The sequence below is a fragment of the Leptinotarsa decemlineata genome, unplaced genomic scaffold (genome assembly GCF_025532065.1).
Source record: "Leptinotarsa decemlineata unplaced genomic scaffold, Ldec_3_MD MMD2_tig00000882_RagTag_RagTag, whole genome shotgun sequence".
NCBI lineage: Eukaryota > Metazoa > Arthropoda > Insecta > Coleoptera > Chrysomelidae > Leptinotarsa > Leptinotarsa decemlineata.
Genome location: NW_027412556.1, coordinates 16,221,983 through 16,235,650, shown reverse-complemented (window position 1 = coordinate 16,235,650; position 13,668 = coordinate 16,221,983). Strand labels below are relative to the sequence as shown.

The following is a 13,668-nucleotide window of genomic DNA, read 5'->3' as shown; positions in this document are numbered from 1 at the left end:
AAAGACAGTATTTTTTGTTGTATTTTTTCTGAATTTTGTCAGGCGGGATTATAAAGTGTTTTGTTCTATTACTTACAAAGTTTTATAAAGGATGTTGAACTTCTCAGGAAAAAAATTGAAATATCCGTTATCAGAACAATAATTGTAACTAGACAAGGGACAAACATCGTAAACAATTAGATAGTTATTTTTATTTTGTCTGGAAGACAGCTCTAAAAACAGTACTAAAAAGTTTTATTTTGATATGTCCTATCCAATACAAAATTAAATGTTACAAGAAACGTCATTGGCGTAAATTTTTTGTTTAATAATATTAGCTAAAGGTTGTCTCGAACCGTCACTGAATTCGATAATTTGTATTTAATCCGGGTCAAAATGCCATTTTATCACTCAAAATAACGTTGCCAAATTTCACCAAAATCGAATAAGAAATATTTACTATATTCATAGGAAAAAAAACTATTTTTTTTAGAAAAGTTTAACATTCTGTATCTTGAAAAGATACAGGATGCCAAGGCATATCATAGTGTGCCTTGGTAGGTAACAATAACTGCTCTTTTGTCTGTTGTTGTCAAAATAATATTTTCAGTAATTCATATCTTGTTTCTGTAATCATCTCAAATTTTGTAAAATAATTTCCGGGGAAGCTAGATTTTGGCTTTCTACTTCTCCATCTTCGTACAAAAAATGTTTGTGTCAAGTTACTTCTTTGCATGATCTACACATCTTTGTGGAGAATTTATTTCGAAATTAATAGCTTTCTTCCTTTCTTTGGAAGATTCTCTCATGAAGATGGAGAATTTGAAAGCCAAAACTTTCTTTCACAAAAATAATCTCTCCTGAAAATATACCCATTCAATACTTTCCGTGCTATAAAAATATTTTTTAATATTGTGAAAAAAATAGTTTCCACTTTGTTCCCTACAAATCAAAAAAAATTTTGTTTCAATGGAATAGTGAAAGAGCGTTTTTTCATTCATGAAAAATTCACCTCAATTCATTCCTTCCGCATTGATTAGTTTTTAAGTTATAATCACAATACTTCATAACCTTTCCAATAATGGCTATCCTCAAGTTTTTTGATTTCTTTTTATGAAAAAAAATTATTGAGTTTTGATTTTTCTTCTAACGGGTTTTTTCACTGCCTTTTTGCTCTATATCGTCTGAACAAACAAAAAGTTATAATCTTGTTATTTATTTGGATCGATCTTTTCAAAGATTTTAGAAAAGACTGATTGATAATCGATATGGGGCAATAATTCTCGATGTTAGTGCAATCGCCACCTTTCAATACCGGAATCAATATTGCGATTTTCAGAAGATCAGGGTAGCTTCCAAAAGAAATACTCAAGTTTATTAGGTGTGCAATTGATTCAGATATAATAACAATACATTATTTTAATAAGTTCGATACAAACCTCATCAAACCCTATACTTTTTTTATTAGGTAGCGATTCCACAATATTTTTTACTTCTACCCCTGTGACTGGTAAGAAAAACGTTGTGTTCACCATTACTTTTTCACCTTTTCAATAATAGATATGCTCAAAGAATAGCCTTCGCTATCAAAATAATTACTAATACATCAATACAAAATACATCAAAATATATTGAACTTCATAGAAATTAATTTCCGTATGCCTTTGTATATTTCAATGAATTTGTATAAGTTGAATATTTTGACAATTATTTCATGTTAAAAATGAAGTATTTGGTAATGTTTTTTCCAATTTTCATTATTTGTTTTGGTTTTGACAATTTTTCAAGAAATTATCACACTTTTAGCGTTGGACTACCCTGTGACTGTAAGAAATATCAACACTAATTATATGCATATCAAATGTCCAAATATGAGTCAAGCATTTTTTTGATTTAATCAGAATTTTCCATTCAGTTTTCAAAATATGTTATAAAAGTTAGTGGGCACATCTCAAATTCCCCACCCCGTATCTCCAAAACTGGTTATATGATTGAGTTGGACTCATGGATACTTATCAGATAAAATTTTGAAACATTTGACATTTTCCATATGAAAAGTGCGGGGTACTTTCACTTAATGATTTGAATCAATTTTTTGTTATTGAGAAATGAACGACATTTAAAGAAACTTTTTGAAACAATATTCTACATTTTTAGAATTTCTATAGAATCCATTTCATGATATTCTCTTTAGACAGGCTGAGGAAGAAATTGTATAGTAAAACAGGTCTTGGGGTTTTATAAAAATCTCACTTATAATACGTTATGGATTTTCATCAAGTGTCATTTGTAAAAATGATTAGTCATTTACGTAACATTTAAAGAAAGAATGTAAATATGATCCATTTTAAAACCTTTCTTGTAAGTAAGAGATAAAACACTATAAGTATGAGGTTATGGAAAAATAAAAGATACTATAGGTACATACAAAAATAAACCCCGAATAACCAAATTCAAAAAAATGTTTGCCACATGTCTTTTGTATAGATAAACAGTGCATTTGTGATCATAAAGTATCTTAGCCAACTTCTTACAGCTGTCATGTGTTTTTGATTTTTCGCTTAAGCGCTCAAACATTTTTTGAAATAATATTGATATTTCATCCTCCTTTCAAATTTTTAATATTTCAGGTTCATGATAAATTTTATACATTCAACTTAACTAAACTTCATAATAGTTTGGATAATTGGAAGGTGCGTAATGTAAAGAAAGGGCAAATAGTTTTGAATATGTGTGGACCATTGCAACCAATGCAACCTGTTGAAAATAACTGTACAGGTGAGTTACCTTAAAAGTCTACCTTTGAAATTGATTAGGAAAATATTTATTAACTAAAACAACTTGAAAAAGGAAAGATTTAAAAAACTACCGAGAGGAACGAAGCCCATCATAGAAACAATATATGAACCACGGCCGGAGTCACGATGAAAGAGAACAACATTTGGACTGGTAGACCGTGGTCGAATGGGACCTTAAGTACCAAACGTTTCACCCGCTACTGCAGTGATTATTATCAGTGGCATTTCGGCCTTCGGCGATCACGACCTTCGGCGATCACGACCTTCCAGCCCCGATTTTGTTCTCTTCAACCAGAGGAGCATTCCATTTTGCTGAGTACAATCAGACTTCTTCGTCTGTTGTTGCATCGCTTTTAATAATGTTTACTGCAGTTCGTGGACGAAACGTTGGATATAAAAACCTGAATATCAAGGCCAACAAACCTAGAAAATAACTTCAACACAGTATCAGATCTGTGTCATGAATTTTCATTGCTTTCAAAGATACCAATAACATACTTATATACATCCCAAAGATGTATGCAGAGAAAAAAACTAAAAAAATATCGAAATTTTCTATCGGCTCAAACTAGTCCTGCCAAAATAACTTTATTTCAACTTTCCCAAAAAACATTGGTTGTTGATAATAGGGAAATTAAAACTCAAAATGTGTTTTAAAAATATATAAACATGTTCGAAGATAATTTGTCAAATGTGAAAATAATATTCATCTAATTAATATTTTTTTACAAATACCTCTTCGAATGTTAGGGCAAATTGTATTTTTTTATACTTGGCTGGCAGCATATTGTGAATTATTACACCACTAGTACTATGTTGCTGTATCGCTGCTGTTCCAATGTTGTGACAGAATCAGAATCAACGAACTTGGGCGTGCGCAGCGTTATAGAACAGTGCTTTGAAAAAAAGTATTCTACAGCGCCATCTAGTGGTGAGTTACAGAAAAATTTGTAGCCTAAAAACCTTCTCTATGAAAAATCACTTATAAATGTCAAGTTTCATCACGATCGGTTGAGCATTGTAGAAGTTTCTCACTTACCAACCAACCAACAAACATCCATTTTTATATAGTAGATTCACCATTATGGAAGCTGCAATGTTTCCCAATTTTCGTTTTTGTTCTGCTGGGATGTAATTCCTGAAATATTCTTGTGTGATAATTATGAACGAAACGATTCTCAGTAAATTATTTATTGCTATATTTTCCATTTATGGTGGTGAGCGAATGAAGGAACAAATTGCCAATTTATGAAGTTAAGTAAATTACCAATAAATGTTGGGGAACAAACTAAGCCGCGCAAAGTTTGGCATTACAGATCTGCTGAGTGGGAAGATCTTCAAGACCATTTCCGAAACTTCCCTGGCTAGATGTTTGTTTCAGTTCTAAAGATCCATCTATTTGTGCTTCTGAAGTCACAGAAGTCACTCTATCATCCTATGGTTGCATATATTCTTAACTGCAAACCACGGTTTAACAAAAATTGTGAGCGAGCTGTCGCCTCAAAAAATCTCGCCTGCCGGCAGTGGCGCAAAATTCCCAGTGCTGAAAACCGAACTAGGTTTGTTAATGCTCACAACTGCAAACTCAGGATAAATGAAAGCAAACAACTTCACAATCAGAGAATTAGGGATTGAATGCTTGCCAATCCCAAAGGGTCTAGATCCTTCTGGTCGGTAGCTAAAGCTGTCAAGCAAAACTTTACAAAATCTATAATTCTACCATTAATACTCGCAAAGGAAATGAACTGAGACTACTTTACTCACGATTAGCCCTCGGGCAAGACTCGGCAAGCTATCAAGGAGTCTTATGTTATTATAACAAAGCAACTAGGTTACTAGGAAATATTGAAAATTACAATACATTCAAAAAAGCTTCAATATACCTTCTCCTAGAAAATGCCTTTTACAATGTTGAAGAATTTTTAGATTTGAATGTATAGGTAAGCTGCTTTTTATTCAGTTTATGTAACTAGTCTGATAAATATTATACCAGTAATGTATATGTTATATGTGTATGATATTTTAATGATTCTTCTATTCTAATACAAGCGGATGGTTCAATTGCAACACAACCATAGAAAAAGAAAATCTACTAGATGAACAATTAATTTGTGTCCCACTCCACAGTCGATTTTCTGGAAAAGGCACCACCCACTATTCCCACACTAGAATCCACAATGCCGGAAATTACTTTTCGACATCGTCCAATCAGGCGAATTTTGAAACAGTTCAATATCTACAAGGAGTGGCCATGATGTGTCCTTCATCGTACTTGAGAAGTGCGCAAATGAAATCGCACCAGAATTTTGCGGACTATTCAACCCGTCTTGTAAGAAAATCGTTTTTCCTTCTTGTTGGAAGATTGCTCGTGGAAAAAAATCTTCCAAACAACTACAGACCAGTAGCTTTGCTATCAGTGATATCAAAAATCATTGAGAAAGTCGTAAACCACCATATCCTCAAATATTTGGAAGGCTTCAACATCTTGAGCAATCTTCAATATGGCTTTCGGATACGACCTTCTATCGTATGTCACCCATATTTAGAATAACGCAATCGAGAAACATGGAGAATCAAGAGCTGTTGTGATTCAATAGATGTTATTATTATTCTGAGATATTTACAGTTTACAAACCTCATCAATGGCTTCCTCAGGCATGTTCATACGTGTTGAACACACCTATTATATAGCTCCATTGATAGGTTTCCAGTGAATATTATGCAAAACCGCACTACGCTTTTCTCTAAACAGAAGCTTTCTCAGGTGTTTTCTTACGCGCCTGAGAAAGCTATTGCAAAGTTAAATAAGTGTTGCAGTTTAGTAAACTCTTAGTGAAAACCCCACCTGAATACGTTCTGGATTTTTCTCAAATAACAACCAATTCCATATCCTGAACAATTGTTTGTGTTCGTGTCATAAGATACTTACTGGCACGAGTATCAGAACAGAGAATGTCTGAGAGAGGTTGCTGGATATAGGGTAAAGTTACTCATCATTCCTATAAATAGTCGAGGTTACTTCTGGTATCACCCCTGATATTTCAGAAGACCTGCAGCTCTCTGGAAGTTCATTATGGCAATATTGAATAATTTTGCCAAAAAGCACCGATCTGCTCGAAAATTTCGATTCAGATTCTATTTCAAAGTTGATCCTTTACAGGATGTTGCTTTCACTCTGGAGGTAAATGCCTTCCTTCTCGGAGATTAAGAATGTTTCTTTAGGAATAAGTCCTGTGGAATGGATATATTTTGTAATTTCAACCAACTTCAGTTCTACAAAAGTAGAAAAAATTGTGAGTTCAATTGCAGCAACAGCCATAGAAAAAAATCTACCAGCTAAACAAGTTGCGTCACACTCCACAGTCGATTTTCTGGGAAAGATACCACCAACTATTCTCACACTAGAATCCACAATGCAGACACGACAACGTCTAGTCAGGCGAATTCTGAATTCTCAATATCAACAAGGCGTCTGGTCCTGATGAAGTGCCCATCATCGTACTTGAAAAGTGCCCACCAATATTTTGCAGACTTTTGAACCTGTCTCACAAGAAAGGGGTTTTTCTTCTTGCTGGAAGATTTCTCGCGTTCACCCTATTCCCAAAAAGGGAAACCAAACTAACAAATCCTCAGATATTTGGAAGGCTTCACCATCTTGATCAATCATCAAAATGCGACCTTCTATCGTATCTCACCCATATTTAGAATCGAGAGATATGGAGAGTCAAAAGCTGTAGCGCTTGATATTTCTAAGGCCTTTGACCGTGTGTTGCATGAGGGTTTGCTGACCAAACTTCCCTGCAAGTGGCCGTCGACGGATATCTCTCGAATACTTTAACCATCAACGGTGGAAGTCATCTCGAATTTAGTCAGGTTGGAGCCTGGCATTAACCATCAACGCTGATGACGAAATTACTTGATAAAAATAGCTGCGTAAACGCAAGCGAAACATAAGTGGAACCACCTATTGGTGTGACACCCAAATCAACTTGCCAAGTTGACTTGGGTGTCACACATCTATTGGGTGTTACACATCTATTGGGTGTCACACCAATAGGTGGTTCCACTTATGTTTCGCTTGCGTTTACGCACCTATTTTTATCAAGTACTTTCTTGGTTTTTCTCATTTTGTCTACAGTCGAAAGGGTACGGGAAGAGATTTTCAACCTGATCAAAATCAAGATGGACTTCGTCGTCATTTTGTCTTCAATCGAGGACCGTCTGCCCGGTACTGACGATGCCCAATAGGCTAAAACAGCTGTCTACCGTTGGCTCTCAGATTGAAATCAATATGGGAATGATCAAAAAGTACTTATCTATTTATTTTTTGATTTTCATGGAATTATTTTCCAGCAGCTTGACTGCATTAACCTTTCTAGATTTTATATATATATATATATATATATATATATATATATATATATTATGTCCTTTTTATATTACAGCCCTCGATAAAGCTAATAAACATTAGCGAAAGCTCGGGCAGCTAAAAAGAGTAAATATTTATTCTAATCAGACCGAATCCCCGAAAAACTACTATTCTATACATACATACGGTCGTTACACTATCAATTATATATATATATATATATATATATATATATATATATATATATATATATATATATATATATATATATATATATATATATAATTTTTGAACGGGTCAACTCAAAAAATTGAAATTTGGGATAATGAAATTAATGCATGAATACACTATTTTGAAGTGGAATTGACAGATCAATGCCGAAATAATGTCACTCATACATCACAAAAAAGACTCTGGAAAAGATACAAAAGATCAAAAGCCACAGAAGATTACCAAGCTCATCAAAATTTCTGCCATCATCAATCAGATGAGACCTAATTTCTGCCAATAACTGATAAATGTTTCTTAAATCAAGTCTGACTCTATTAATAAGATTAAACATGTTACAAAACAGGTATATCTAATTTTGAATAGCATTTTTCAAGTTTTTATATTACATTCTGACCAAGTATATTTTATTTGTTAGTTATTTTTGTGTGTATGTTTTTTAATTTGTATTGTATTTTAATTATTTACGAATGTAAATCTTCTGTAATGTATATTAGTATGATGACACTGTAAGTGAAACATTGTAATATCTACTTCATTTACTTTATCTATGAAATATTGAACGTTCTTCATGACAATGAAGTATATGGTTAATTGATTGATGAAAAAAAAATCTATGTAATATTATTTTTTTATGTAATTTATTTTTTTCTATTCTGCAATAACTGAGACATCCACTGTCAGAGAACAATGACACTTAACTCAATCTCAATTCTCCATCCAAGAAGACAGCATCACGAAATGATCCATATAGTGGTGTCTCAGTCCTAGTATAGCATGAAAATATTTTTGATAGATTCAAGTCGGATATTAGAGTTCTTCCTATAAATAAGAATTTATTTATTATTTTTTCATTGTGAAATATCATGGATTTTCATCTAGTATTGACCAATTCCATCACATACTTCATCACCTTTTTTCAGGGTCGTTTTCCCAAGTGTGTGAAATAAACGAAAATGGATATATAAATAGGGGGAGCATCCAAACTGATCTTACTGTGGAAAATAATATAATAACAACAACATTTATAAGTGAGTTTTCAGTATCACTAAGTCACACAAAGAAAAATATGCATAGAAAATTATTGAGTTGAAGCACTAAAGAATTGTCTTTGTTAATTATTTATCGTTAAACTTTAAAATTTGTCTTTGAATTGTTTTGTGATCTTGTAAAAAATTTTTAAGGTGGTGACACTTGCAAAGGTGATGAAACATATAGCACTCATATTGAATTCAAATGTTCTGAAACAGAAGAGAATCCTTTTTTAAATACTGTTTTAAATAGAAGTGTTGACTGTAGAATATTTCTGGATTGGAATACACCTGCTGCCTGCCCTATTATTGTAAGTATCTGTTTATTGATCTCTATTTATGCCTTGGTGTTTCAACATGTTTGAAAACATTTGCTTTCGGAACAGTAAAACAGTGACATTGCTGGACTAAACTGTCCCGAAAAAACAAGCCTGAGTAAGTAAAAGCAATGACATCACATTTTACGAAAACGCCATCTATAGGATCGACAGAAGATTCAATCCTTGCATATTACATATAAACGAAGCCCCTAAGCCAACGGTCGGCAACAGGCGGACCGCGAAAGGTCGAACCTCGGACCGGCAAATATTGTAATGTGTTATATACCAAGTATAAATTAATACGTAGATAAGGTATACTATACCTTTATCGATTATAGTAATTTTTTTAAGCCACATAGAATTCAACTTGTTGTGTACTTATTTTATTTCAAGTTGCCTAGTCAATCTGTTTTACAAGTACCTACAACTGATATAGTTTTATTAGTTTCTCATCTACCCTGTGTGTGTGTGTTTGTTTGTGCGCGCTTGCAACTGTTTTGTTTTGTTGAAACAAACGCGAGCGAGTATCGAAATCGGGTGTGCGGGCGTGTGAGCGGGAGAAAGCACACTCATTCATTTGTTTTGTGATTTTTCGCGTTTTCATAATATTTTCGTACCTATGCTCATATGGATCCTAAAAAGTGTAAAGTGGACAGTGAAAATAGGAGGTTTCTGGCAGAATGGACTGAACAATATTGTTTTACGCTGCCTGATAAGCCTCAAGCGGTTCCAGTGTGCCTTATATGCAATAGAACTTTCGCTATTGTTAAGAGTGGTAATTTGAAGCAACACTACGAAACCACTCATTAGCAATTTCACAAAAACTTTTCTATTGACAGTGAGGCTCGTAAAGAAAAACTTTATGCATATCTTAGTTCTTACAAACAAAGCACGAAATGACTAGTTCATTGCATGAGCGGGCAAGAAAAATCCACAGAAGAAGCGTTACGTGTGTACTGGACGCTTAATAAACATCAAAAACCATTTTCAGATTCTGAAGGAATGTATGTTGGAAGTAGTCACGGTACTTTTTGGAAGAAAAAAAGATGTTGCATTTCAAAGTATTCCGTTATCAGCGTGAATTAATACACTAGATATCTGGATATCTTTGAAAAAGATATTGCAAGACAAGAATTGATTCATTTTCTGACAATTCTTGAATATAAAAAGAACTCTGAAGAAGACATTGCCGTGTTTATAAATTTTCTGGCCGATCTGAGGAACGAATTTGCTACAAGATTCCAAGACTTTGCAGAGATGGGCAAGCTATGCGTTTCCTAAATCGCCATTTGCAGTTGATGTAGCAGCAGAATCGACAGATGTGTTGTTCAATCTGTCAAACGCATCCCTTCAAATAGAGATAATTGATTTGCAAAAAGATGTAATGTATAAAACACTATCCACTGAAAAATTTTGGGCCGAAATGTCCCAGAAAAATATGAACATTGCAAGAAACTAGCTATAAATTTGGCCACTATGTTTGGTTCGACATACGTATGGGAAACATATTTCTCAAAAATGAATTTTTGAAAAACAAATATCGTTCAAGATTAACGAACGCCCACCTAAAAGACACACTTCGAATTTGCTGTTCCTCTCGAGAACCAAACTGGCTCAAGATCATCAGTGTAATTTCTCACATTAATTTTAGGTCTTGTGTTTTGTAATTCAGAATTTAATTTGAAACCAATATGATACATAGGTAGCAGTTAATTCAGTTGTTTTTTTCTGGACCTCGTCAAAATTTTCTCACAGTATCCGGACCCCACCTAAAACTACTTACCGACCCCTGCCCTAAGCTTTGACATCGACCGCGAATGAGATTCGTCTTTTTTTTTCACTGCAGTTATTGCAGTTATTGAGGTCCAACACCAGTCAGCCTAGCACCACTATGATACCTATGGCGGGTTAAAACAGCGCTGTCTGATGCTGGATCATGAATGCTTTTTGGGGGCTCCAGTTTCAGCTAGTTGCCTTGCAGTGAAAGACGGAGGATGGATCTCAGCGGTCGAACTAAAAACTTGACTTTGCAACAGTCCCCGTCGTTTAGCTTTGATATTCGTGGAATGGGCCTTCTGTCACTCCTATAGATGGCGGCTTCGTAAAGAGAGATGTCATCCCTTCATAGTAAAAAAGTTTCATTGTTTTTCTGCCCTGAAGAATTGAATTCTGAAAATACTTTAAATAATATCAGATAATGCTGAAAGATTCAAATACTACGGCTTACATTTAGGAGATATGTCCTTTAGTGGATTTATATATTCTTTCATTGATAGCATAAAAAATATATTATGGACACGAAAGATACATGTATGACAAGAATAATATATTCACACCATCAAACTCTCTCAAAGAGAGAACGTTGTAAATGACAGATGTGTCAAGATTATAGTCATCAGATTGAAAATTTCTCTTTGTCTAATGTCTAATACATATATAAAATAAAATATATTTTATCAAAGGTTCGAAAACTTATTGTTCAAAAACCATAATACAATACAAACAAGTATACCCATAACATATGCAAATAAGGCTAATCAACAAAGTAAGTTCTCCTTGGATATTTTAATACTTCATCAAAGTTTACATTAACTTTTATATAGCTTTAAAGTCCCGTGAAATTTATTCATTTAAATTCATTTTCATTAGCCCTTTTGTTGAGTTCTCATTTATTAATTTCAAATGTTTTACTATTCGTTTTAGGTTCAGTACCTACAATGTGTTTTTGAAAAGTTTCATGTAACAGTTACTTCTAGGTTATTTCATCAACCGCTTGAGTTTCTAATATTCTCTATGTCACTACTAATGTAGAATTATTACACAACAATGATATTTAATTTATATGTGTGTTAATATTATATAACAAGAGTTTATATCTGAATCTCAAATTCACTTGTTTTCACTGTACTCTTGCTAGCATATGGAAAACCTGAATTTCATTAGTTCGGACTACCATTGTCCAATATGATATAAAATAATTTGAAATCCCTGAAAGAATCGATGAAATTAAAATGATTAGCTGAAAATAACAATTATATCAAGCAAAATAAAAACAAATGAAATTGCAATAAAACAAAATTAAAGCAACAATTGAAAATTTTACAACTAATTTTTTTTTTAAGATTTCAAGCTAAGTTATTTCACGATGCTTTGGTTGTTAGTATCCACAATCGTCTTTGGGTGATGACTGGACTATTTAAAACCCAATTTTATAATTGGGTTTTATTGGGTTTATAATTGGGAAAACTATTACATGAAAACTATTTATATGATAAAACTATTAAAAAGTCTTCAAGTATTATATACTCTATTTTGAATATTTTTATTGAAATGTAATGAAACAAATGGGAATGATTTATAGTACTTTGTTTTTTCTCCAAAGGTGCAATGCCGGTATTAAAAAGTCTGATTCTATCAATATTTGAGTAATATCACTAAGGAAAAAGTACAAATTGTATATACATATTATAAATGAAACATCACTTTTATCATTGTTTGAAATCATATAATTCATTTGAACAATTAAATCGTGTTTCTTCGACTTTAAAATTGGTAAACTCGTAAAAGTTTCAATAATTGTATTCCGAACAATTTTTATGTGTTGATCTTGTAAATTTTGTGGTAACAACATTTCATGTTTTATCCTTATTAGTTGATTGTTGAGATTGAAGTTTCCATATGACTTTCATTATGTATATTTTTACTTTTTTAAGAATAAAGAAAGCTGCAAGAATATTTCTCCTGTTTTTGTGAATACTACTCTAGAAACTACCGACAAAATTTATGACTTGAGTATGTTATACAAAAATAATAGTAAATATACTCTTGAAGATGAGGGGGTCGAGTATATGTTTAACATTGGAGGACCCATTGTTGATGATGACTCTCCCTGTATGAAAAATATGATGGTTGCTCTGAAAAATTTAACCGAATATGATATTCGTCATAAGTAAGTATAATTTTAAGAAGTCTGGTTGTGCTGATCTATATTAAACATAATTTTTTCACTTGAATACAATTCCCTTGTGATTTCTTATTGTAACAGTTATTTCAGTTATTCTACCTGTTTCAATAAAACTTTTCTATTAAAAGAATCACTCAGATTTGTACTTACATGACTTGGGGCCGAGGTCGTAATCTCCCTTGTCCCCAAGTGACGATCCGATCCAAAAAAGGATCGTGTTGGTTGTTCAAAAGCAAAGAAGAACAGACCTCAAAGCGTGACAACTTCTACCAGGGTGCTCAAATCCTTGTCTTGGATTACTCCAGGTCGACCACTTCAGCGCTCATCTTCGAGGTGAAAATCTTGAAAACGTTGAACTATACGTTCATCAACACTATCATTGCCAAATGCCTGATTAATTTTTCGGGCTGTTTCGCAGCGTAGAATCCATTCATAATATAGTAATGAGCTGAAAAGGGGGAAAAAATTGAAATTTGGAGAAAATCAACAGCATCAATGTATAAAGTACAAAATTCTCTATTGATCAGTGTATACTTTGACACAGTAGAATAAATATTTATTAAGATATGGAGCTACAAAAACACATGATCTCTTCGCAAAGAGTTTATTATAAATCAGATTAGTTTCTTCCCTCAGAACTTTCAAGAATTTTTTGTATGAATATGGAGAAGTGAAAGCCAAAAAGCTTTTTTTGGTCTTGATATATTTTAAAAATAGCTTCCATTCTTTTGGTTGCTTCCCTCCTTGATATGTTCTATAATGGATGTATCACCTAATGTGGCTTTTGCTGTATTGTGTTAGTAAATTTATACAGGATGTTCCTTAAACACATGCTAATATTCAAGGAGGTAATTCTTAGACCCATTTTAAGAAAAAAACTTCCTATGGACGTATGTCCTAAACGCCTTAACTTTTGAGATACAGGGTGGCAAAGTTTTCAAAAATAATCAGTTTTTTAATAATAAATGAGATAATTTTG

The 13,668-nt window shown here is 33.0% G+C and overlaps 1 protein-coding gene across 6 annotated transcripts in view; it reads left to right on the top strand.

Annotated features, from left to right (window-relative positions):
- The window catches only part of Lerp (lysosomal enzyme receptor protein), a 99,707-nt gene that overhangs the window by 62,381 nt on the left and 23,658 nt on the right, over window positions 1-13,668 (top strand). For all 6 annotated transcript variants that reach the window (XM_074175132.1, XM_074175131.1, XM_074175136.1 and 3 more), the window contains 4 exons: window positions 2,610-2,757; window positions 8,298-8,405; window positions 8,559-8,716; window positions 12,439-12,674. In XM_074175132.1, coding sequence (XP_074031233.1) covers window positions 2,610-2,757; window positions 8,298-8,405; window positions 8,559-8,716; window positions 12,439-12,674 — 650 coding nt within the window. The remainder of the gene's footprint in view (window positions 1-2,609; window positions 2,758-8,297; window positions 8,406-8,558; window positions 8,717-12,438; window positions 12,675-13,668) is intronic.